This window comes from Sciurus vulgaris (assembly GCF_902686455.1).
Source record: "Sciurus vulgaris genome assembly, chromosome: 10".
Lineage (NCBI taxonomy): Eukaryota > Metazoa > Chordata > Mammalia > Rodentia > Sciuridae > Sciurus > Sciurus vulgaris.
The window spans coordinates 74,728,250-74,752,827 of record NC_136470.1 but is presented as its reverse complement, the minus strand read 5'-3'; the positions used below and the strand labels follow the sequence as shown (position 1 = coordinate 74,752,827).

General features: G+C 45.0%; 1 protein-coding gene across 2 annotated transcripts in view; it reads left to right on the top strand.

Moving 5' to 3' along the window:
- The window catches only part of ITGB5 (integrin subunit beta 5), a 110,068-nt gene that overhangs the window by 14,717 nt on the left and 70,773 nt on the right, over positions 1-24,578 (top strand). For both annotated transcript variants that reach the window (XM_079156177.1, XM_079156176.1), the window contains exons 3-4: positions 7,155-7,359; positions 16,238-16,487. In XM_079156177.1, the coding sequence (XP_079012303.1) occupies positions 7,155-7,359; positions 16,238-16,487 (455 nt within the window). The remainder of the gene's footprint in view (positions 1-7,154; positions 7,360-16,237; positions 16,488-24,578) is intronic.

Sequence of the window (24,578 nt, the reverse complement as noted above, 5' to 3'; positions counted from 1 at the left end):
CAAGCCACTGGGATTACAGGTGTATGCTGCCATACCCAGCAGAAATTCATATTTGATTAAAGAAAAAACTGTTAAACAAACATGAAGTTATAAAGCAAAGTTTAAATCTCACCTTTGCCATGATTTCCTCTTAATGCCTTGATGTATTTTCTACCCTCCAGCATTACGGGGAGTATGTGGTGAGGTCAGTGCCTGCCTGAGAGGGCTTGTGATTGGGACTGCTCAATTCTCCTGAATGACTGGATGAGTTATCCAGCACACTGCGGCTATCATCCGTGGGCATATCCCAGTGAGATGTGGGCACCCAGAGTCCATTGTTTAAGTTTCTTCCTTTCTTGCATTAGTACTTCCAAAAGCCTGACCTGATGTTGGCAGTGAATGAGGTCCTCCTGAGGAGCACCCCGCTGGCCCAGCCCACACAGGGCTTCCCTCTCTAGCCCGCGGGCTCCCTCTCTGCTTACATGGGGACTCATTCTTAACTGAAGACTTTCCTGTGACCTGCTCTGGAATGCAGCTTCCCATCTTCACTGGGGTGAACTTTCACTGGGATATGAGTGTGTTTCAGGGGACTGGATCTGTTTGGAGTTTGGGAATGGTTTCTATCCTGCTCCTTAGCAAGACTGAATAAGTAAGGCTGGTGCCTTCTTAACTACATCCTGTGACATCCGAGGAGTAAGGTCTCTGCCAGAAGCATAGGCTACAAGAATACATTGAGGGCTGGTGCCTAGTGGACAGCCAGGTCACCTGGCCAGCACATACTTGTGATGCCACCTCCTTCCCCTTGGCCTTTATCCCGGAGCACATTCCCTGTTGGTTTCTGCCCATAATGGCCTCCTTTTTACTTGAGGTTCACCCCGGGGACTCCTTACCTCTGCACTTAACACCCACTGTACCCTAAGTCCACCTCCCTTGGGCCGCACTCTCCCACAGGCACTTTGCTCGACTCAGCCTGTGGCCTTCCTTACTGCCCCTACATAGCACTTCCTGCTGCATTCCGCGGCCTGGCCCTGCTCTCGCTGACTCTCTGGTCTTGGTTTCTTAACTCTGGTTTGCTGGGGGCTTCACCCTTACTCTCTGCCTGCATGACCAGGGTCTCTAGGCCCTTTCCTCCTCTGAGACTGGGTGAACAATGCCTGTCTTCACTGTGCACTCTGGCCCTGTCCCTTGTCCTCCCCCAGCCTCGCTCTAGCCGATTGGCCCCACAGTTTTTTGTCCAGCTTGAACACTTAGGGTGCTATTTGTCTTGCTCAGCATAGAACACATGACAGACTCCAGGAGTTTATTGCCTGTTTTGTCCATTGCTTTTTTAATGAAAAGTCTGCTTTTCCCCCACGATGGTAAGTTTCACAACCCAGCCATCTATTCCCAGGAGCGTGCATGGGAGAGAGCTTGTGGCTGCTTTCATGGTGAGGCCGGGGCAGTCCCCCTTTCCACTCACATTTCATCATCTACAGCTCGGTCCCATTGCCACTCCTCACCCCAGTGGGAACAGGGAGGCCCGGGTAGCTGTGTGCCAGGAACAAAGGGCAAGTGCCCTGTGCCACAGGCGGGCAGGCCAGTGTAGCCTGCACAAGGACAGGCTGAGGAGTGAGTGTTCCCAGGGAGGACGGAAGGCAGGGGACAAAGGCAGGAAAGCTCGCACGCAGGACTGGGGTGCTTACAGAGGTTGTGAGTGTGAAAATGAGACTATGTGAACTGATGTGGCCATGGGCGGGACCAGGCTGCCGTGAAATCCAGAGGAAGGTACGGCCACCGCCTGTGGGAGGAACAATGAGGCCTGTGGTGTTCGTGTGATGGGCCAGGCTAGGTGGGTAGTGACTGACCTCGAGACTGCGTGTCATGTGGGAAATTCTCCCCTGGAGCCCCGCCCCTGTCCCTAACAGCGGTCACTCAGCATGGCACGTTCAGCAACACAAATGGCAATTCTTAGATAATATAAAATTGTTCTCCCACTGGTTCCCATTTTTCCTGGGCAGTGTACCCTAACCACATAGAATGTTCGTGTTTGTTTAAAGGTTAGTAACCATTCTTTAACTCGGACTCACCTAGGGTCATTTTGGACCCACTTCCCCTTCTGCTTATGATTTTACTTCTCAAGATTTTTGTTTATGGTATTGAATCATAGTAATAGTCACTTACGAGTAATGAATTGATATGTTTTACTTGTGACCTATAAAAGATCTGCTCTGATTCTTGGAAGGGGTCAAGGAGTGCAGGCTTGCAGTTCGCCTCTGGGCCCACCAGCCGGTAAATAAAGGCAATTTCTTGCATTGAGATCGACTCAGTGATTTACTGTAATCTCGCCATAACATTTGGGTGGGTGGAAGTAGGTCAGGCGTGGACAGAGACTGGTGAGGCCTGGGCTAGGCAGCGGTCCTTGCCCTTGGAAGTGGAGATGGAGAAGAAAGAATGAAGGGCTCTGTGGGATTGGAGGCGCCAGTGAGGAGGGAGACAGATGAGACATAGGTCAGCAAGATGGACCTTCTGAGGAAGTGATGTTGGCAGGGAACATGGAAGAGACACTTTGAGTGGATTTATCTTTGAGCTAAGGAAGAAATGAAGTCAGCGTTCAGTCCAACTCACAATAAAATATAGATTATTTAAGAGAACATTTTTTTATGCTCGGTCCTAATGAATGAATAATCTTGGCCCATAATACGTACCTCATAAAGATTTGTTCAGTGAATTAAATGAACCAATTGAAAGCTGGCAGAGGGATTTCTGTCCCCCAGGCAGGGAGCATGCATAGCACTGTGTTGCTGGCACACAACACAAATTTTGGTTTGTCATCAGTTACTTTCCCCTCAAATCCTTGAGGGCTCTGCCAAGCTGGGCTGCAGCCTTGGCAGGTTAGATGGCCCATCCAGTGAGGAGGGCCACCACGGGGAACAGTGGGTTCCCTGCTGTGCCCACTTCTCCACCAAGGCCCTCTGCCTGTCTGCCAGTTTGTTTCTTCCCTCTCTGTCCCAGGGATTGGGCCCAGCAGCCTCCTTTCCTGCCTAGGTTTGTTCTCTTCCAGGGTCTGCGGTTTCTCCTCTCTTCCTTGTTTCAGGAACACACAGAAATTGTTTCTTCTCCCAAATACCCACCTCTTGCCAGAGTGTTTAGTTTTGGTGGCAGTGGGCAGGATGGTATTCCAATAGCACAGTCACTGGTGTGGCACAGACAGGAGATCTTGAATGTACAGGCCAATGTCTGAGTGCTCCTGAGCTCTGGCCTTGACTGTGGGGAAAGAGATTTTGATGAACAGACTGTCCAGGGAGGCAGGAGTTACCATGTTACAACAAATGGCAATGGAATTATATTCTTCACATTCCAGGCGATGGGGGAGTAGATCCTGGAACAGTGACTTATGGCAAATTCAAAGGCCAGTGTTGGTGGCCCTTAGAAGCCTAGCAAGAGGCTAGTGTCCCCCCCTCCCCTCCCCGATTGGGCCCCTCTGTATCAGTTTCTCTGTATCAAGCAGATGTTTATTCCAGTTTGATAGGTGGCAGAAAGATCTCCACAGTTGGGGCAACAAAGAAATGCTAAGGTTGTAGGCAGGAATCTGAGGACCTGATCAACTGCCTGCTGTAGAATTCCACATGGCCTTGGCTGAGTTGGAGGCAGAGGCGGCAAAGCACCAGGCTTGGGCCCAGGAAGTCAGGGCTAGATGAACCCAAACTTCTTGGTTGAATTTAGGCATGTGGGCTTCTGGTTCATCACAGGTAGAAGTGATGCCAGGTGATGCATTCAAGGGCCCCTCCCTTTGGAATGTACCAGGTCTCTTCACCTAGAGAGGGCTGTGTGTCAGGTGTCTGGGATCAGAAGCCCTTAGGACATTAGATGTTTGTGAGGAGAATTATTCTTAATATGACTCTGTCTTTTCTCCAGGGGTTTATAATTTGAGGCACCTGCATTCATTGAGCTCTGAGCTCCCAAGTATGGGCATTGAGGCAGTTTCTTGATTCATATTGTTTGTGCACCCAAAAGGTCATACCCATCAGAAGATCTTCCCCCTGGTCTCTGTGTTTTTGGTTTCCTCTCTTTAAATATTCGTCCATCTGGAATTAAAATATCTAGAAAGGATATCAGGGGAGAAAGGAGTAGTTCTTTGTCATGGGGTTAACACTCTCTGCTGGGATCTGCAGCACTCTGTCCCTTTCTTGGGCAACAAGAGCCTATGGTCATGGCTGTTTTCAGACCAAACCAGAAAGATGTTGCACTCTTTGGAATCTCACAGTTGAGGTAACTGCCCTTTTCCCAAAATTTCTTCAGACTTACTATGGCCAGTAGTCCCTCAGCTGGTGGCTCTTAGGCCCGAGAGCTCTGGGATGATAAGAGTTGATATATAGGTAAAGGTGTCTCAGAGACTGTTAAGCACATCAATAAAACTCTTGGGCCTGCCCCAAGGAGCAAGCATCTGACTTTGCGAAAGAGGAGAAGGTTGACACGTTGATGATAGTGATGCATGACACTCCCTTGTACTGTCACATTGCTGATGTGATTGGCCCTCCCAAAGTCACCCTGCAAGTTGCAGCTTTAATGTGATCAATGATGGTTCTTATGCTGGCAACCAGGTGATAGTGCAGGAGTTCATGGTGCTTGCTGTTGGTGCAGGGAACAGGGAAGCCAGATGTGCTGGAGCTGAGAAGGACTTTGTTGCTAACAACCTGGAGAATAAAGAAGCCCTACGAAGGCCGCAGTTGGCACAGATATGGCTGCCTCAGAGTTGTTCAGTCTGGCAAGTGTGATCTAGACTGTGTGTGATCCTGATGATGATCCTGGCAAGTACATTTGCCCTGGCCAGAAGGTGGCCCTGTTCATGTCCATTGTCATGAATTGGTAGTATCTATCAACAATGTTGTTGAGCAGGATGTCTGGGAAACTCAGATGAGGTTTGCCACTAATGCAGGTACCCAGGCAGTCTGGGATGATCAGGATGACCAACCCAAGTGAATGACTGAGGCTGTGGAAGAACCATCAACCATCTCCTGTTGCTGAAGCAGGTTGACTTTGTGACCTGTCTGATTCAAAAACCAAAGTCTATTCCAAGGGCTGGGGATATAACTCAGTTGATAGAGTGCAAGCACAAGGCCCTGGGTTCAATCCCCAGCACAGCCAAAAAACAAAAGTCTATTCTATTCTATTCCAGAGTGTAAGCTGGTCCAGACCAATGGGAGATGTAGAGTTCCCATCACTCTGGGGAGACAAAAATGCTATCGTGACTGACCTGGTGGTAGGGCTTTGAGACCGATTGATACAGGTGCACCTTGGCAATCAGAATGGGGCCAAGCACTGCCACTCTTTAGAGCTGGAGGAGCCAGCAAGGAGTTCAGAAATTCTCTAGCTGAGTAACCTCTGGGCAGGTGAGCCTCTGGGCCCTTCAGGCTCTGGCATCTGATTAGTTCTCTGCCTCAGAGCACCGAACAGCAGACCAGTACTGGTGGACCTTTAGGGAGTTCACTCTCCCCGATTCCTGCATCTTCCTCCTTGCTTCATTAAAACTACTACTTCAGACTTTTTGTTCTTGAATTTTGCAAATGAGAGCACTGATGAGTACTGGGGCCACACCTTGATGAAGGGTGTGACCTTCTGATTTCTGTGCTTCTGCCAGCAGCCTGGCTTCTCACACAGGGGTCTGGGGACATTGGCTCATCTGAGGCTTTCTGAGGAAGTGTTATGGGGCAGGAATGACGAGAGCAGTGTCCTGGTCCTCCAGCATTTCCAGAATGTGCAACACAACACTGACATCCAGCCAGCTGGAGGAGGGGACGTATTTTCTACATCCATCAGCGACAGGCTATTCAGGGAGGAACCTAGGCTTGCTTTGTCTTTAAAAATCCCTTTCTCTGAAGATGAGCCACACTTACAGGTGTCATATTTTATAACAAAGTGTATTATTTCATTTTAAAATTAATGCTTCAGGCTCCTGTTGCCCCAAATCCATTCTGAGACATAGCTTCCTCCCAAATCCAACTTCAGGACTTAAAGGATCTTTCTTGTACAAACAATGATAAAGATAAAAAATATTTTGGTCCCTCTTCTGTAACATCTTGTTTAAAATTTTTCTTTCGAATTCTACTGCAGATTCAATTCTGTTTCCTGTTTTTTTTTTTTCCCCTGAGTGTAAACATTTTGAAATTTCTGCTTGATCTTCATAATTATTTGCCATGACTCTCGAGGTGATGTGCCCTATTTTTCTCATGGTATAGGCAAGTTAGGTTTCTAAGTTTATAAGTTCATGATTATAAGTGACACAGCAGTATCTTCTTGTAGACCTTCCCCTTTATTCCCATTATTTTCTTATGATGAACTTCTAGGATTAGACTGCTGGGTCCCACTGCCACCCACACTGCCCTGTTGTTTTGGAGAGTGGCTGTGCCATATCCAGTGCCCACAAATGTTGAGGTGTGAGCAACTCAAAAATCCAAACTTTTTTTTTTTTTTTTTTTAAATTGGGGATTGAAACTAGAGCCGCCTGCTTGCTAGACAAGTGCTCTACCACTCAGCTTCAGCCTCAGCCTGTTTTCATTTTGAGATGAAGTCTTGCTAACTTGGCCAGGCTGGCCATGAATTTAGCATCCTCCTACCTCAGCGTCCTGTGTAGCTGGGATTACAGGTGTGTGCCCAGCAAAAGTTCACTTGTGAATATCTGAGCAAGGACTTCTCCACCATCTATGTACTTTTTAAAAAGAATTTTAGCTGCATAACCTTCGACCAGTTCTTGCTATTCAGGTAGACAGGGACGTTTTAATCATCAAAATAACAGTAAAACCATTTTTATTATGCATTTGGAATTGACAGAATGCTTTCATAACTCAGTTCATGTTCTTAATGCCTAGTGAGGAATTTGGGATAGAGATTGTCGTTGTCTCACTTGGGCACTGTGGCAGACATCTGTTATCCCAGTGGCTCACGAAGCGGAAGCAGGAGGCTTGCAAGTTCAAAACCAGCCTTAGCAATTCAGCAAGGCCCTAACCAACTTGGCAAGACCCTGTCGCAAAATAAAAATTAAAAAGGACTGGGGATGTAGTTCAGTGGTTAAGTGCCCTTGGGTTCAATCCCTGGCGACAATGAAAATGGAATGTAGAAAGTTGAAGGCCAGTGGGCCCCACATGTTCTGGAGAGTTGCCCTGACTGCCTCCTGTATTTGCCTCCATTTCCCCACCTAGGACTTTGGCAGCCCAAGGTCAGTCACCTCCCGGTGTGACTTGAGGGCAAACCTCATCCGAAATGGCTGTGGAGGTGAGATCGAGAGCCCGGCCAGCAGCGCCCGGGTCCTGCGGAGCCTGCCTCTCAGCAGCGAGGGCTCCAGCGCCGTGGGCTCTGATGTCATTCAGATGGCACCACAGGAGATTGCCGTGAGCCTCCGGCCTGGTGAGTTCCCTCAGGATGGGCTGGATGCCAAGGGCTGAGGAAAGCCCACAGGAGACGTGGGACATGCTGACGTAGGGAAATGAGGCAGGGGGAGGTGAGGCTCAGACCCCAGGAAGCAGAGAACAAGACCCTCACGGATGAATGGAATATCTTTCCTAGTTAAAAAAAAAAAAATGTGGTAGAATATATAACATAAGATTTACCATTTTAACCATTTTTAAGTGTACAGTTCAGCTTACCATGTGGGGACATCACCACTATTTATCTCCAGAACTTTCTCATCATCCCAGACAAATTCTGTACCATTACACAATAGCTCTTCACTCCCTCAGGCTAACCTGTATTCTCCTTTCTGTCTCTGAATTCGACTATTCTAGGTCCCTCCTATAGGTGGAACCCTACAGTGTTTGTCCTTTGTGTCTTCAAGGTTCACCCATGTTGTGGCATGTGGCAAAATTTCCTTCCTTTTTAAGGATGTCATTCAGCATGACATTTCTTTGTATGTATAGACCACGTTTTGTTTATCTATTCATCTGTGAATGGACACGTGGGCTGTTTCCGGCTGTTTCCACCTTTTGACTATTGTGAATAGTGCTATTGTTTTTTATGAAGCTGGTGGATTTACTTCCTAGGTAATGCAGGTTGCTCACGAAAAGTGCTCCTTCTAGGAAAATGTACTTTTTCCTGTCAGCAAATTCCATTTGTGTCAGTGGCATTCCGAAGGGACAAATCTTTAGAGATATTTTGTTCTGTGACACCCCTGTGAGTCCTAGAGTTGATGGTCATGTAAACACAGGCTCAGTTTTTGCACATCTTCCATGTGCTCAGTACTTGACTTCCCCTACCGCCACAGATACCATTGTACACATGAGGAAACAACCTGCCAAGGTCTCTCAGGAAATAGCCAATTTGATTCAGTGCCAGACCTTTGTGACTACAAGCCCATGGTTGTTTCTAGTTTACCACTTCTGTCCTCTCATGTTCTGCATATTAGAATTCTTGCTGTGTGAAAGGGTAGATGTTTGTGTGGCTAAATCAAAAAGTATCACATTATTGGAAAGGGGCAGAATTTTTCCAAATTCCATTGCTTTGGGACATTTCCTCTATTCCATTGTCTAGAAAACCACTGACAATCAGCATTTCTAGGTGGTTTTTAGTCTTCAGAGCAGCTTGGAGCAGTGGAACAACCATGGATCTGCTTGGCCATCCTGGGCTCCAGGTCTAGTTCTGTCCCTAGCTCAGAGGCCGTGGGCAGTTGTTTTAGTCAGCTTTTTGACTGCAGTGACTGAAAGACCTGACCAGAACAACTGTAGAGGAGGAAAGGTTTATTTAAGGGCTCACACACGGTTTTAGAGGTTTCAGTTCATTGACAGCTGGCTCCATTTTCCAGGGCTCCAGGTGAGGCTGACCATCATGGCAGAAAAGTGTGGCAGAGGAAAGTGGTTCACATGATGATCAGAGAGCTGAGAGACTCCACTTGCCAGATTCAAATGTATACCCCAAAGCCACGCCCTAATTCCCACCTCCTCCAGCCACACCTACCACTTCCAGGGGATTAATTCACTGATTGGGTTAAGTTTCTCACAACCCAAACATTTCTCCTCTGGCGGTGCTGGGGATTGAACCCAAGGCTTTGTGCTTGCAAGGGAAGCCCTCTACCAACTGAGCTATCTCCCCAGCCCCTCTCTGAACCTTCTTGCACTGTCTCACACATGAGCTTTTGGGGGTACTCCTCACATCCGAACCATAACAGCAGGTTACTCCATCCCTCAGCATTTCAGGGTCTTCATCTAGGTCCTGACTGGCATGTTCAGAGGCTTACATGAGACTTTTTGTATAAAAGAACTTTAAAAAGTTAAAATTATTATTTTCAAAGGTGCCATATGTAGGTTTGAATCGAGATGCCCAAACTACTGATTGACTGCCCAGAGATCAGAGGTAGGATTAACTGAAGTTGGGAGTTTTGCAGATCTTCTCAGCTGTTTGTGTGGTGGGATCCTGGGATGGGAGGGGAGATGAGGGAGTCCTCACAGCACAGTGTGGGTGGGAGCCGTGAGTCAGCTGAGCCCCAGTGTAGAGTGAGGTACCCTGGGGAAAAGGACTCACATGCACACAGGCCCAGGGTGCAGGGTTCTAACTTAGCAGGGAATGGACTATTGGGATATTGGAGTGTTGTGTAGCATAGGAATGAATAGCAGTCTTTCTATCAAAATAATAGTATAGTAATTTAAAGGAAATTCTACAAAAAAAGTCTATGTTAATGCATTATTATTTTTTTACTTTTACTATACCCTCTGTCTTTATTTACATGTGTTCATATTTTTGTATACCTATAGTCAGAATGTATTTGTAATTTTGTGCTGTTTTCATTCAATAATTTATGAAGGTAAGGACCAAAATTTACATCTCCTAAAAAATTTGTAGTTTCAGGCTGGGGCTATAGCTCAGTTGGTAGAGTGCTTGCCTTGCAAGCATGAGGCCCTGGGTTCGATCCCCAGCACCGCAAAAAAAAAAAAAAAAAAAGTAGTTTCAGAGTCAAAATCCTGGGAGACTTCTCACTTGTGTTTTTGAAGTTCTGCATCTAGAAGAGCTCTCAGAACCTGTGGGGTTCTCTCCAAGAAATACCCTCTGTGGCAGCAAACCCTTATTCCTTAGGGTAGATTAAGTTGAGGAAAGAGTTGAATGCCACACAAAGCCAAAGATGCTGCAGTTTTAATAAGTCTCATTTTAAAAATTAAAGTGCAACTGTGCAGAGAGACTGTCTGGCTCGACTGACCAACTGGCTTTTGAAACAGCCTCATGGAGGAGTTAGAAAAGCTGCTTGAGCAATGGCAGGTTTGTGCCATTTTCCAATGTATGCTCAATTAAAGAAAAAAGAACCCAGTTTTACTAGGTAGGTCACATCTCCTGCTAAGCATTCCGATGTTTCCAGTGTTGGAAATGAAAAGGAAAACACGATCCTGTGTTTATACAAAATGGAGGTGCTGTGTGCAGGTCAGTCTTGTGGAAGGTGATCCCTGGAGGGCCCAGGGCTGGGGGCTGGAGATGACAGAGGGCCTGGCTGCCCCATGAAGACACACCCAAACCAGGAGGATGTTTCCATCTGTAGAGATGAAGACCAGGGAGAGAGCTGATGAAAATATGAATCCCTAAAGTTCTAGAACTATTGTGAATATGTTTCTAAATATAGAAATACTGGAAACCAATAGTGTCTCTTAAGTTTTTGAAAATATAATCTTAGTATTTATAAAGGAGTAGAAGTAAACCCTATTTACCTGGTAAAATGGGGAGTGTTAACATTGCAGTTAGCAAAATTTTCTGTTTGCCATGTGCATACTTACCTCAGGGGAATTCCCCCGATTCTGAGGGATTCTTCAGGTAGGTAGGGATCAATTTTTCCATTGTATGCTTTTGAAGTGTTGCCATGTCTTTTCCCCTGCTCTCTGCCCCATACCTCATAGTAAGTATTTGTTGAGTGAAACGTGTAACCCTTTGCCCGCTGGGTACAAGACTAATCAAGGACAGGTCTCAGCATGGTATGAAAGGCAGCTTCCTGAAGGCCAAACTTTTTTCCAGGATAAATATAAAGGAGAAAATGAGAAAGAAAGAAAAAGAAAATTTCCCTTCTTTAAGCAGCACTTTTAAATTTGTTTTTTTCTTTTTAAAATTGAGATATAATGCATATACCATAAAATTCCTGATTGTAGTGTATAGTTCACAGTGGTTCTTAGTTGTAAGGTTGTGTAACTGTCACCACTGATTCCAGAACATTTTCATTACCTCCAGAGACACCCAATACCCATTAACAGTTACTCCTTATCCTACCCTTTCCCCTCCCCGTGCAGCCCCTGGTGTCCACTATCTACTTCCTTTCTCTCTGATTTTGCCTATGCTGGGTATTTCCTATTAGTCATACAGCAAGTGGCCATTTATTCATGTTGTAGAACCTACTTTATCTCTTTTTATGGCCAAGTAATATTCCATTGTGTACATGTAGTTAATACCATACTTTAGCTGATGAACATTTTAGGCTGTTTCCATTTTGGGCAATTATGTACATTCAAGTACAAGTTTTTATGGGGACATATGTTTTCGATAATCTTGGGTATATAGCTAGGAGTGGAATTGCTGGATCATATGGTAATTCTATGTTTGATTTTTTTTTTTTTTTTTTTTTTTTTTTAAGAACTGCCAAACTTTAAGCAGGATTTTGTATAAACACAGGGTCATGTTTTCCATTTTATTTCATTACTGGAAACTATATGTCAGGATAAGAACTTTAAAAAAAAAATCCCTAACAAAGGACATAAAACCCTTAAGAAGACATAAACTTTAAAGTAAATCTTATTGAGATGGTCAAAAGCTAGAGTTGGGTTTGAAACTCCAGGATAGTTAGAAGTGGGTTTTTTAAAGTCATTATTTGTCTCAGTCCTTTGGCCTCTTAAATAATGACCCTGTTAGCTTTTTTGTGTGTGTATTCTAAACTATTTATTTTAAAATAATTTTAGGCTCACAAGGAGTTGCAAAAACAATAACCAGATTGCCCACGTATCCTTATCTGTCCCCAGTGATGACATCTGACCTAACCAGAGTGTGTTATCAAAACCAGGAAATTGACCTTGGTATAATATTATTAATTAAGCTACAGGTGGTTGGTGTCTGCTTTCCTGCCAGCCCCTGTTTATGGGTTTTTCTCCCCTGTCCTTCCACGTTCTGTTCTGTTTTGCTTGTGGTGCCAGGGATCGAACCCAGGGCCCCACTTATGCCAAGCAAGTGCTCCACCATTGAGCTACATCCCCAGCCCTTAAGTTTCATTTTGGAGGTGCCAGTTACTGGCATAGATTTTGCCCCTGGACTCAGGGTGAAGGACTTTGATGGTGGATAGACAAGGGTCTGTTCTAAGGAAATTAGAACCACAGAGCCTCTGCTCGGAGGCAGGCGCTGTGGGGGCCACTGTGTCTTCAGATGACTGTTCCACGACTCCATCTGTCAGGAGACGGGATTTCAAGGTGGCACATGGAATACTGTGCAGCCCAGCAGCCTTGTTCTAGACCAGGAAGATGATTCTTTGGATCTAGATCTGAATTTAATTCCAGGATACAGCTTACCTTTAGCTATAATGAACAAAAGAGCTGTAGGCTTAAGATGTGGGCCCTGAGTCCCTGTCTAGCCATAATCCTGCTTCCATGTAGGTGACTTTCATGTTTCCTAGAAACTTTCAGTTTCTAGCATGGAAGGGTTATTCTAGGCAATCCAATGCCACTCACATTTATTTGGGGATGGCAAGAAGAATCTTTGCTGAGATACCACTTCATCTTAACACATGAGAAACAATCAATCTTAAAAGACCTCGCTGAAATTCTTCATTCACTCTCTAGAAATGTTTGTCATCTGAGACATATTCCTAAGGAAAAATTGAATTTTCAATTTCTGTTGAAAAAAGAACTGACAGAACAAAGTGTTAAAAAATGTCTTTCTGGTGTATTGCTAGCTGGTACTCTATTATAGCAGGAGCACCTGTACTTATGAACAGAGCGGTGAAAGGAATTCTGTGCAAAATACAGACGGAGCTGGGTGCTTTGGGAGTAGGAAAACCCAGAAGGCTGTGAGGGCCAGCTTGGGAGAGCACCTTCATCCTCACAGGCCAGCTGGTCAGCTTCTCTTTGGAGTTCGATTTATCCTGTCTCTCTGACCCTGTCTCCACTGGTCTCCAGGATGGAAGTATGTGGAACAACCTGAAAGAGAAGGGGTCTAAGTCTGAAGAGATCCTACGAGGAGAGGGGCAGCAAGGGATGACAGATCTGGGCATGTGGCCTGGGGTGGTATCGCCAGAGTCAGACACTGCCAGTGAAGTTAAGCACTTCTCACCCTGCTGGGTGTATGGAGGTGTATGGTCTCGAGCAGTGCTGGGGAGCAGCATGAGGAAGAGAGGTGGAAGAGCAGAGTGCATCTGAGCCTGCGTGGTTCTGGGTGGGAAATGTGCCCCAGATCTCCCAGCAGAGAGTGCACTTCACCATTGGTGACAGACTCGCCTTCCATCTGTAACTCTGAAGGCCTCTCCTGCTGGGGCGTTGGTGCGCTGGAAGCTTGAGGCCCAAGCCAAGAGTATGAGGAGGAATGTCATCCCTCCAAAATCTCTTGGCAGAACATTCCGTCATTACCAAAGCCCATTCAGGTATTTGCGGTATTTAAAATCAAGCATAGTAGAAATGGCAATAAAACTCCATTCCAAATATGAATGACATTCCCCTTTTTCTTACTACTCTCCCTTTTTGGAAAACCAGGAGAGATCATCCTTTTTCATATTTATAGTCTTCCTGTGAGAAGAGGTGTGCGTGTGTGTGTGTTTTCTTAGTGATCAATTTATCTTAGAATTTAGTGCCAAGAAATTTCTCACTAGTAGACGACCTTCTTAGCAGAGTTCAGGACCTATAAATATCACATCTTATTTCTGTCTTTGCCTTCATGTCTGGAAAATTTGGAGTTAAGTTTATATGCCCACAGCTATAGCCATTCACACTCAAGTTTCTGGCAGAATTTTTTTTCTCTTTTTATTCCCATAGGAAATTGCTTCAATAATTGACCTTTTAGGGAATTGAGGTCAAAGATTTCCTTGTTTAGGAGCATTTGAGTGGTATTTATATACATTGTCTCTTTAATCCCCAGGACAGTTCATATCCTCCTCACTTTAAGCAGAAACTGAGCAGCAAGTTTAAAGAAACTGAGGTCTTCAGAGACCTTGGCGACCAGGCCTGGGTCAAACCCAGCCTTCTTTTTTCCAAGCCTAGTGATGCTTCTAGGGTGATGTCTGTAGATGCCTCCCTGAATTTAAGACAATTCCGGGTTTACTGGTCTTAAAGCACCCATCTTAATTTTTCATAATCTGCAAAAAGGTAGGAATAGAGCCTATATTAAAAAAAGAGAGGGAGAACTTGGGGGGAAGGTGGACAGGTGAACAAAAATGCAGGAGAACCTGCCAAGAGGGGATGGAGTTGGATGGAGGGGATCTGATTGCCGGCCCTGTCCACTTAGGGTTCGTCTGCCCATGCAAAGACCAGTGGGGGCATCCCTTCCTCCAGTTCCTCCTTCCTCACCGGCTCTGTGCGGTGGCATCCAAGAGCCCCTATGGAGGGACTTGCTCTGTCTGCCTGATGGGAGCCAGAGACATACTGCAGCAGTCCGGAATTCATTCTGGAAGAAATCTCAAACATTTCTTCAGTTTGAGTCAGACTGATGACTTTTAAAAATAGACTCATACCAACAGGCAATGCAAACTACATAAGCCCTGAGGTAGCTGTAACAGTATCTGCAAAAACATATTGAGAAGCAGGCTTGAGCTGCCATTTTGGCTGCAAATAGTAGTTATAATAATCGCACTTCATTTGTGGAAGGTTTTCTTGCTGTAGGACTTTCTCTCCCTCACCAGTGCATCACAGTCTCGATCAGTGCTGTGAGCCTTGTTATTTCTATTTCATATTTAAGGCAGTCGAGGCTCAGGCTGTACCTCTAGTTGAGGGACAGAAATGGAACTTGAAATGAAATCTTTTGATCACTGGATTCTTCCTGGTCGAGCTCATGAAATATGCCTTGTGTGTGGTTGGAGGAGAGGGAGCCCAGAGGATGGGGTTCTCTGTCCTGCAGGTGCAGGGAGCCATTAGCTTGTCGGCTGTCAGCTAGAGATGAAAGATTGGCTTCCCTGGATGTGGTTGCAACTAATCTGTGTGGACTCCATGGGCACTAGCAAGGCTGCCTTGGCTGGTGCATCTCTAACTATGTGAGGAATATACCCGCATTTGAATTGTGCTCAGACAGTTCTGCTCTGGGATAAACAGGGCATGTCTTAGTACTCGTGAAAGGCTAACAAGCCCAAGGCAAGTTGCATTACCTGCCATGAACTGAACCTTGAAGTTGGTTCTGAGTGATTTGTTTTTGGAAATTATGAAATGATTTAGGGATCATTATCCTGGCATGGGTTCTCTGATAACTACCCTGACTTGAGCCTGTCTCTAAACCCTGGAGAGTGAGATGGCAGGGGACACACTCAGACACTAGCTTTTTCCCTTGATCTCTTTCTGTGAATTAATTCCCTTTATCTGTTGTCTCTCTTATTGTAGAACCAAAAATCATTTTCTCTTTCTTATAACTGGTCAACAAATGTAGTGGCATCTTTTTTTTTTTTTCTTTCTGTTCTTTTTGGTTGTTATTATTTTATTTTTTTCTTCTCTTTTTTTTTCTTTTTAATGAAGCTAAAATTTAGAATCCACCCTCCTGAATTTATACTTGTAATTTCTGATGATAATGAGTTGGGTCTGTGATGTCCCCAAATGTCAAATATGTGGAAGAACTGAATCCTCCTGTCTGGTGAATGACTGGGGAAATAGAAATAGAGACTGGGGACACGACACAGGCCTAGATACTTTTGCCCTTTGGGGTATTTTAGTAGCTGTCTTTTTGTCCACCCTCCCCTGACTTGTACGCTTTTCTTCCCCACCTGCTTCTCACTTGTATCCACACCTCTTGTTAATTCTTCTCTGAAGAGGGATGTGGTTGGTGCGCTACTCTCCACCCCTTTTGTGTCCATGGGATTGTCTGGCTCACTGTCTGCCAGTTGTCCAAGGGTCTTTAACTGAGAAAATAGAACACAACTAGGGAATCTGGTTGTTGAAGAGCTTCATTAGAGATGCTGAGACAGGTGTTTGGGGAGGAGAATCTGGGCTTCACCCGAGGCACCATATTCTCTGCAGGCATTCTACTTCTAAGAAAAATCTTTCTTCTGGGAGAGACACCATCACTAAAGAAAAGCAAGAGGTGGAGCAGCTTTGAAAGACCTCAGCAAGTTGGGTGGCCTCTAAGGTATATGACCTCTCTATTGGCACAGGTGACCAGGCCACCTTCCAGCTGCAGGTTCGCCAGGTGGAGGACTATCCTGTGGACTTGTACTACCTGATGGACCTCTCCTTGTCCATGAAGGATGACTTGGACAACATCCGGAGCCTGGGCACCAAGCTTGCTGAGGAGATGAGGAAGCTCACCAGCAACTTCCGATTGGGCTTCGGGTCTTTTGTTGATAAGGACATCTCTCCTTTCTCCTACACGGCACCGAGATACCAGACCAATCCATGCATTGGGTAAGTGACCAGCTGCCCTACTGTCAGGTATTTAGGGTGGGGGAATGGAGTAGTGAAAAACTTACCCCAAAGGAAGGATGCTTAGGAGTACTGACCAGGCTTAGGCATTTAATTTGATTCATGATGACCAAGTTCTGTTCTTGCCCTACATATGAAGTAGTGAACTGTTACAAGGTTGATAGCCCATTTATTTTCTTGTCTGCTTCACTTAGCACTGTTTCCTCACATTAATAGAATTTAGACAATGTTGTCATGGAAGAGACCAGGCAGGATTACTTTAACTTTCCTCTTACTTGGAGTATCTGAGATGCTTGGAGTTAAATGAACTAAAATTGTCCCTAGAGTACATAAATAATTCTAACTTACCTTGACAAAGTTAAATGAAAGCCTTGTATTTTAAAGGTATGAACTTTTTTTTTTTTCAGTGTAACTCAAATACCTGAATTAAAGAATATTTGATGAATTATTACAGAACAGGAATTTCTAAATGCTGAAAATAAAATTCAGAAGTGTACAATAGCTCAAACTTTCTAGGAGTTTATTTCCTGCTTACCTAAGTCCAATGGGGTCTCTTGATCAGTGACTCCTTCCATCTTCTGCACATGGCTTCATGGTCATCCTGCCTGGAGGATCACGCATAGCAGGATTAGATGGGCCTGGTCCGAAGTGACCTGCCATTCTGTTCCCATATTCTATTAGACACAACCAAACTCTAGCATGGAGATGGGATGCTCATTCAGCTGCATGCCCAGGAGCAAGAGGAAACGGGCCTGGAGGACGGGTCTCCACCTGAGGTTTCTGTGTATATGTGAGTGTTGGGGGATCATATTCTCCAGTGCCCTGACACAACTCTGTTAGGTTGCTTTCTTTCGTAGTCTTTCAAGTGTCTCTTTAAATGACAATATTATGCAATGTGACTTCATACAAGTGGTAAATGACACCTTTTTCTTGCCTCATCTCCACATTTTCAACTTTCGTGATGCTTTGGATTATAAGATCTTAAAGTAGTTACTAGCTCAGGAACAACTAAGACTTAAGTTCTTACTTAGTGTCAGGCACCATACCAAACACTTTGAGTGGATTCTGTCATTCATGTCATAACAGTCTTTTCAGGTTTCTAAGGTAGATTTTGTGTGCCAGGTTTTAAAGATGGGGAAAGTGAGGCTTAGAGAAGGCAAATAACTTAAGAGTGCACAGGTAGCAAGGGGCGGACCTGGGCATGAATCCAGACAGACTACTTTCAGACTCTGCAGTCTCATTAATGTAAAGCCTGTTTTCCCCATGCATGTCACCCTGCAACCCAGAGACTTTATCTGATACTTCTCAAAGCCACCCTACGCCCACCCCTAGAGGCCACCTATGCTGCAGTAACAAGCAACCCCTCAATCTCCATGCCTCCATGCAGTCCAGGTTTGTCTTACTTGTACAAAATCAAATGAGGACTGAATTGCTTTCCTTGGCAGCTCTCTTTCAAGCTGTGACTCAGGGATCTAGCCTCCTTCCATCTTGTGATGTCACTTTCAATTCTTGCCACCCAGGGGAAGAGAGTTGTTTTTAAGCCCTGGCCTGCCTTTCCCTACAGCTCATCTTTGGCTACTCAACAGCTCCCAGGTCAGAGTCGGGCTGGGTGGTCAGGTGAAGGGATGTATTGGGGGCCTGTGCTCCAGCAAATCCTTATTGGTCCTGTTGTTTACTCTCCCAGAAGCCTCCTTAGATCTTCTCCAGGGGTTGAGAAGTGACATAATGGTGGAAAAACGATGAGATAATAAAAAAATTTAAGTGCATGAGACTCTTCAGTTCCTTCATGGAGAGTCTCTAGGTGTCTCGTTCCTCATGTTTTCCTTCCGCTGGACCATAAGTGGCCGCTGACATTCTTATTGCTCAGTGCTGTCTCCAAGGCCCTTGTCAGCTCAGTCCCCATGCCATTCTGGAGATTTGCTGCTTACCAGGAGCAGCAGCATCATACCCAAAACTTTTTTCAAATCATTTGGACCAGTGATCCCATCTGCTCCTTTCCTCCCTGGCCCTGATTGGGCCCCATCTCCAGACAGGGTGTGTCTCCACTAACTGAGATGCTGGATTAGAAGCTGGCAGGGGATCAAGGACTGGCCCTGGGCACTCATCATTTGAATACTCAAGGCTTTCCCACATTGCTTATTCAGAGCTCGCTCATTCTCTAAGCCCTCCAAGGCAGAACCAGTCACAGACAGTGAGATTCTTGACTGTGACTAGAGGCACACTGAAAAGCTGCTTGTAAGACAGGAAATGCAGTGAAAAATGGGAGTTTCGAAGGAAGCATAAGCTCTCTGTTATGGAAATCTCTGTCCTCTGAGCTGAGTAGTAGGAGGGGGAGTCACTGTGTGGAGATTTCCCTCCCTGCTCTGGGCTGTGCAGCATCCTGCTTCTTCTTCAGATATCCCCACCACTGCTTGGAGAGCGCAGCACAAACCAGGGCATAGAATCTGGCTGTTCCTATGCCTGATCCAGTCTGTACGTGGGCTTTGTTTGACTTTCTATTTTAACAGCGCTACAAATAAGTTAACAACATTTTTTTTTTCTTTTTCAGCTAGACCTTACTGCTTTTTGCCCTCTCTTTCCACATTTTTTTTTTATCGGTGCAACATATAGTTATATAAAATGATGGGATTTTTTTTGTTACAGATTTGTACATGCACACAATATCACAATATAATTTGGCCAATATCACTCCCCAGCACTCCCCCCTCCCTCCCAACCTCCTACTCCTCAGTCCCTTTCCTTTACTGATCTCCCTTTGATTTTTATGAGATCCCTCCCCGCCCCCTCTTTTCTTTTCGGTTTTCCTCTCTAGCTTCTACATGAGAGAAAACGTGTGACCCTTGACCTTCTGAATTTCACTTAACATAATGGTCCCTAGTTCCATCCATTTTCCTGCAAATGACATAATTTCATTTTTCTTTATGGCTAAATAAAACTCCATTGTGTATATATACACCACATTTTCTTTATCCATTCTTCTGTTGATGGACTCCTAGGCTGGTTCCATAGTTTGGCTGTTGTGAATGGTGCTGCTATAAACATGGGTATGCATATATCACTGCAGTATGATGACTTTAGTTCTTTAGGATAAATACCCATGTAACTGAGTCATATGGTGTTTTTCTGTGTCTAGACTTTTGAGAACCTCCATACTGATTTCCATAGTGTTTGTAGTAATTTACAGTCTCACCCAGAGTGTAAAAGTTAAAAGTGTTCCTTTTCTCTGCATCCTCTCCAGCATTTATTATTATTTGTATTCTTGATGACTGCCATTCCGACTGGTATGAGATGAAATCTCAGTGTAGTTTTGATTTGCATTTCCCTAATTGCTGCTGATGTTGAACATTGTTTCGTATATTTGTTGACCATTTGTAATTCTTTTGAGAAGTGTCTATTTAATTCATTTTCCCACCTGTTAATTAGGTTATTTGATTTTTTTTGGTGTAAAGTTTTTTGAGTTCTTTATATATTCTAGATATTAATCCACTGTCAGAAGTGTAGCTAGCAAAGGTATTTCTCCCATTCTGTAGGTTCTCTTTTAGCATTCCTAATTGTTCCTTTGCTGTGCAGAAACCTTTTTATTTGATACCATACCATTTATTAACTCTTGGCATTTCCTGAGCTTTAGGGGTCCCATTGAGAAAGTAGTTACCTGTGCCTGTATGTTGGAGTGTTGACCCTACCTTTTCCTCTAGGAGTTGCATAGTTTCTTGTCTAATTCCCAAGTCTTTGATCCATTATGAGTTGAATTTTGTGCAGGGAGAGAGGTAAGGGCCTAGTTACATTCTTCTACATATGGATAACCTGTTTTCCCAGCACCATTTGTTAAAGAGTCTATCTTTTCTTTAATGTCTGCTTTTGGCAACTTTGTCAAGGATGAGATGACTGTAGATGTGTGTTTGCCTCTTTGTCTTCTATTATATACCAATTGGTAGTTACCAACCTTTAAAAAACAAGACTCAACCAAGAATAACTAGGATTTCTAGATTTTCTGGGAAAACGGGGAGGTCTGGGAAAGGTGGATTCCTACTGCTGTCCCTATGCATTCTTGCCTTGTTGCTGTTCGTATTCCATGCTTGGGCTAGGGAGATCTTTGCTTGGCATCTTTCTCTGACCATCCATTTTCTCCAGCTAAGGTAGATTATTCCCAGTCTCCAGCAGCACCTTTAGTGAGGCTTTTCTCCCCTGGGGTGGTGGGAGCAGCAATGGCAGCCTCAGGAAGTTTGGGGCACCTGGGAAAGTCAGGGGAAGTAATTTAATACCTGTGCAGGTCATCTCAGGAAGGAAAGCCAGTACACTTGAGGGTTCCTGAGGCTTGTCCCTCCTTCCTCTGCTCCAGATGTTTCTGCCAAGGGATCCAAATCCTGGACTCATCCCTTCCCATTGTAGAATGTGTGAGAAATGCCAAATCTGAAGTAAGAAGGGCTGCCATGGGAAAAAAGGGGCACAGAGTAACTTCAGTGTCAAGTGAAGAACTGCTCAGTTGCTATTTTGAGTAATAGTTTAGTAATAGGAGTTTCACTGGGAAGAGTCACATGATGCTCACTGACACAGGACTTGTTCTTTCCAGTTCCGAACACTTCTTTCGTGTTAGGTTGTTGTTGAAATGCATCTCATATGGAAGCATTTTCCAGTGAGCTAATACATTTCATCCTTCATTACTTATATTTTTTCTTGACTCTTTGTGTATTTCTTCCAAGAAATCATGCTAGTCTTTACCCCCTGGAAGGTGTTACCCACTTCTGGTATCTCTGTGCCTGATGTGGCATCTGCTGTTTTTCTAGTCATCGTTTCTCTCTAGTGACTTTTAATGTCTTCCACAGTGATATGCACGCCAGTGTGTCCAGGCCAATTTTCTTTTCTCTACACTGCTTGCTACTTGGTTTGCTTGTTTCTTCTGAGAGCATATCTTTACTCTTGGAAATTCTGACCTTACCTCTGACTGCTTCCTCTCTCACGTTCTCTCCATTTTCCACCTGGACACTGTTAGGTGTCAGAGCGCTCACTCTACATTCATGTTTCTTAATTTTTCTCCCAAAATTTTACCTCTTTCTTTTAGTTACACAATAGGAAATTTCTTCTAGGTTACTTTTGTTCTTCTGTTTTAGCTTCATCCAGACGCTGAAATTTCATTTTTGAGCATCAGTGACTGTATGTTTGTTTGTTTGTTTTTTTAAACTGCTATAATTTTTATTTGGTTCTTTTTCAGATGCTTCTGTTTTTCATGCTTTTTTTTTGTGGGGGGGCAGTGCAAGGATTGAACCCAGGGCCTCACACATGCCAGGCAAGCACTCTACCACTGAGCCCCACCCAGCCCCAGCCCTTTTTATATAACTTTTTAGAGCCTTCTAGTTTTTGTTTCTTTGTTTGTTTTGTTTTTCTAGCCTTTGGCTTCTAGTTCTTCTTCTTTTTAAATATTTTAAATATTTAAATGGTCATAATGAATTTCAGATCATTTTGTTCTCTCCACTTCTTAAATTGGGTTCCTTCAGTGCATTGAACATTCCTTCCTGGTAGTTTGTTTCTCTTGGGGTTTCTGATCATTTCCTTAGTTCATCTTCATCTGAAGCTGTTTTCCATCCAAGGACCACATGCCCAGGTGTTCCAGCCCCCCGCAGAGCAATTCGAAGTTTGCTGCTGCTGGGAACCTTTGGAGTTCACTGTAGAACTAGTTTTCCTGTTAATTTCTCAGTTGCGGCTTCCTACACCATAAAAATGCTGAATTCTGATTGTTCAGGCCTGGGATTCTTCTCACTCTTGCCTCTTTCGCAGGCTGGTGGCTGGAGACGACGTCCTGTTCTGATTTAGTGCGTGGCCACTTTTGTGGTACTTGGCTCTGTGTGGAGAGACCTGTTTCAGGGCTCAGCCTCATGCAGGCCTGGGCCTGCCACCTGTTCCTGGTAGCTGCCTACCCCAAGCCTGCAGCCTGCAGGGCCTCGGTTCTGCCCTGACACATCCCAGTTCCCTCCCGCACATTTTCCTCACACTTTTTGGGCCATTCATTTGTGGAATGGTTTCTTCTTCATTTTTGATGTCTGGGATTTACCTTCTAAGCTTCTAGTCTTGGCTATCTATTTAAATTTTTTAAAATTGTATTTTATCTAGAAATTCTTTATATCTAGAGTAAGAGGGCATCCTTTCTACATCAGATCAATCCACACTCTTATCCTGAACATTATATTGTTTTCTGGGTTTATCTAGAGCTAGTGTCTTCAAATTGGATTTACTTTTTAAACACACACACACACACCATTCCCCACTTCCTTTTTTTGGCGGGTGGAGGGGGTTACTAGGGATTTTGAATCCAGGGGTACTCTACTACTAAGCTACATCCCCAGCCCTATTTATTTTGAGACAGGGACTCACTGAATTTCTGAAGCTGGCCTTGAACTTGTAAGCTTCCTCCCATAGCCTCCTGAGTCACTGGGATTATAGGTGTCTATCACTGCACCTGGCCTGGTTAATAACCTTTAATTTTGTAACTCCCTAAAAATTACCCCACTGATATCCTGTAGCACAGACACAGTGGGAGTGGGATAGTCTCCTAGCAGGAGACCCCAAACAGCCAGCTCTCCAGTCCACCCACACCACAATTCCAGGGGTTACGTCAGATAACTAGTCACAGGTGACATCCTATTTCAGTGATGATGGAAATATTCCTGGGGTCTGTGTGGCACAGCTGTTTTCCTCTCAGAAGTATCTCTGATTTGGTTGTAGACATAATCTGCAATGCAGGCTTCTCTCTGGCAAACACATTTTCTAGTTCCTAATTACCAAACAGTGATTCTACACAGTAAAAGTGTCTCTGCTTATTGCTGGTTGCTGGAGTGAAAGAGAAGATCTAAAAAATGCTAAGCTCCAGCTGCGCTGCTCACAGCTTTCTGATTTTCTCATTTGACAGTAGTTATTCAGTTTTTCTCTTCTGTTTCCACAATGAACCTGACCAACCGTGACAGCAGACACACGCCCGAAGTCCTAAATCATGGACCAGAACAACAGAGTGGGGAGTAGGGCCTTGGAGGGAGGAAGAGAGACAGGGGAGGCTGTGGATGCTTCCTTCTGAGCCTGTCCACTAGTCACATGGGACCGTGGTTCCTTTTCCCAGTGGGAGTGTCATCTCCATGACTCCTTACAACAAAATGAGGAGGTCGTGAAGAGTTCTGGCGGCCTGAGGCATGGTTCAAAACGAGCCTGACCTGTCCAAGCACAAGGTGTTCTTGCAGAGCTGGGGAAGAAGGGAGGAGAGGCGAGGGAAGGCAGGTGGGGAGGGCCTGGCTGCTGCCTGTCTGGGAGAACCGTGGCTGTCATGGGAGGAGGGGTGATTCTGTCCAGCCACAGCTGGCTTGTTGGAGGGCTCTGCGCCAGGGTGGTGTGATGGTGGCAGCTGGAGCAGGGACCGTCTCCCTGAGAGGACTTAGAGAGCCAACGGCTGCCTCTTTGCAGAGGAGAGGAGCCTGCCCAGACCCGCCCTGCTGAGTCTGCCTTAGAGTGTGAAGCCAGGGTCCTCCTGGCAGTTGCTAAGCCTGTTTCCCTTCCCGTGTGCAAGGCTTAGATGGGAATCTGAAACCTTCCCCCAGGCCTCTATGTTACAGCTTATTTTTCATCTTTTGTTCTGAGAGAGACAGAGACAGAGACTGAGACTTCGTTCAGTGTGTCCACAGACCCTGTGTTCCTGGGCCAGGTTGCCTTATCCCTTACTCTCTACTTGCAGCACCATGGGCCTTCCTCTGTGCCCTTCCTGCCACAGGACTCTTGCACATGTTCCTCTCTCACACTACCACATTCTTCCCTGTTCCCCTTTATGTTGTGAACCCATTTGTAAAATCAGGCCCCTCTTTCTATTGCATTAGCTATGTATCAAGCTGAAGCTCCTAGACTGTCATTGAGAGCTAACTTCCTCTAGGAATGGGGCTACTTGGGGTTTCCACAGCAGTCTGAAGAGGACCTTGCCCAGTTTCAAGAGAAAGGCCTGAAATTAACCCACTGTTGACATGCAGTTCTTCCTCCTTTCCAAGTTTCCAGATACAGTTTCCCCTTTGAAGATGCTTAGTTTCTTAATGATTTCTGTGGCAT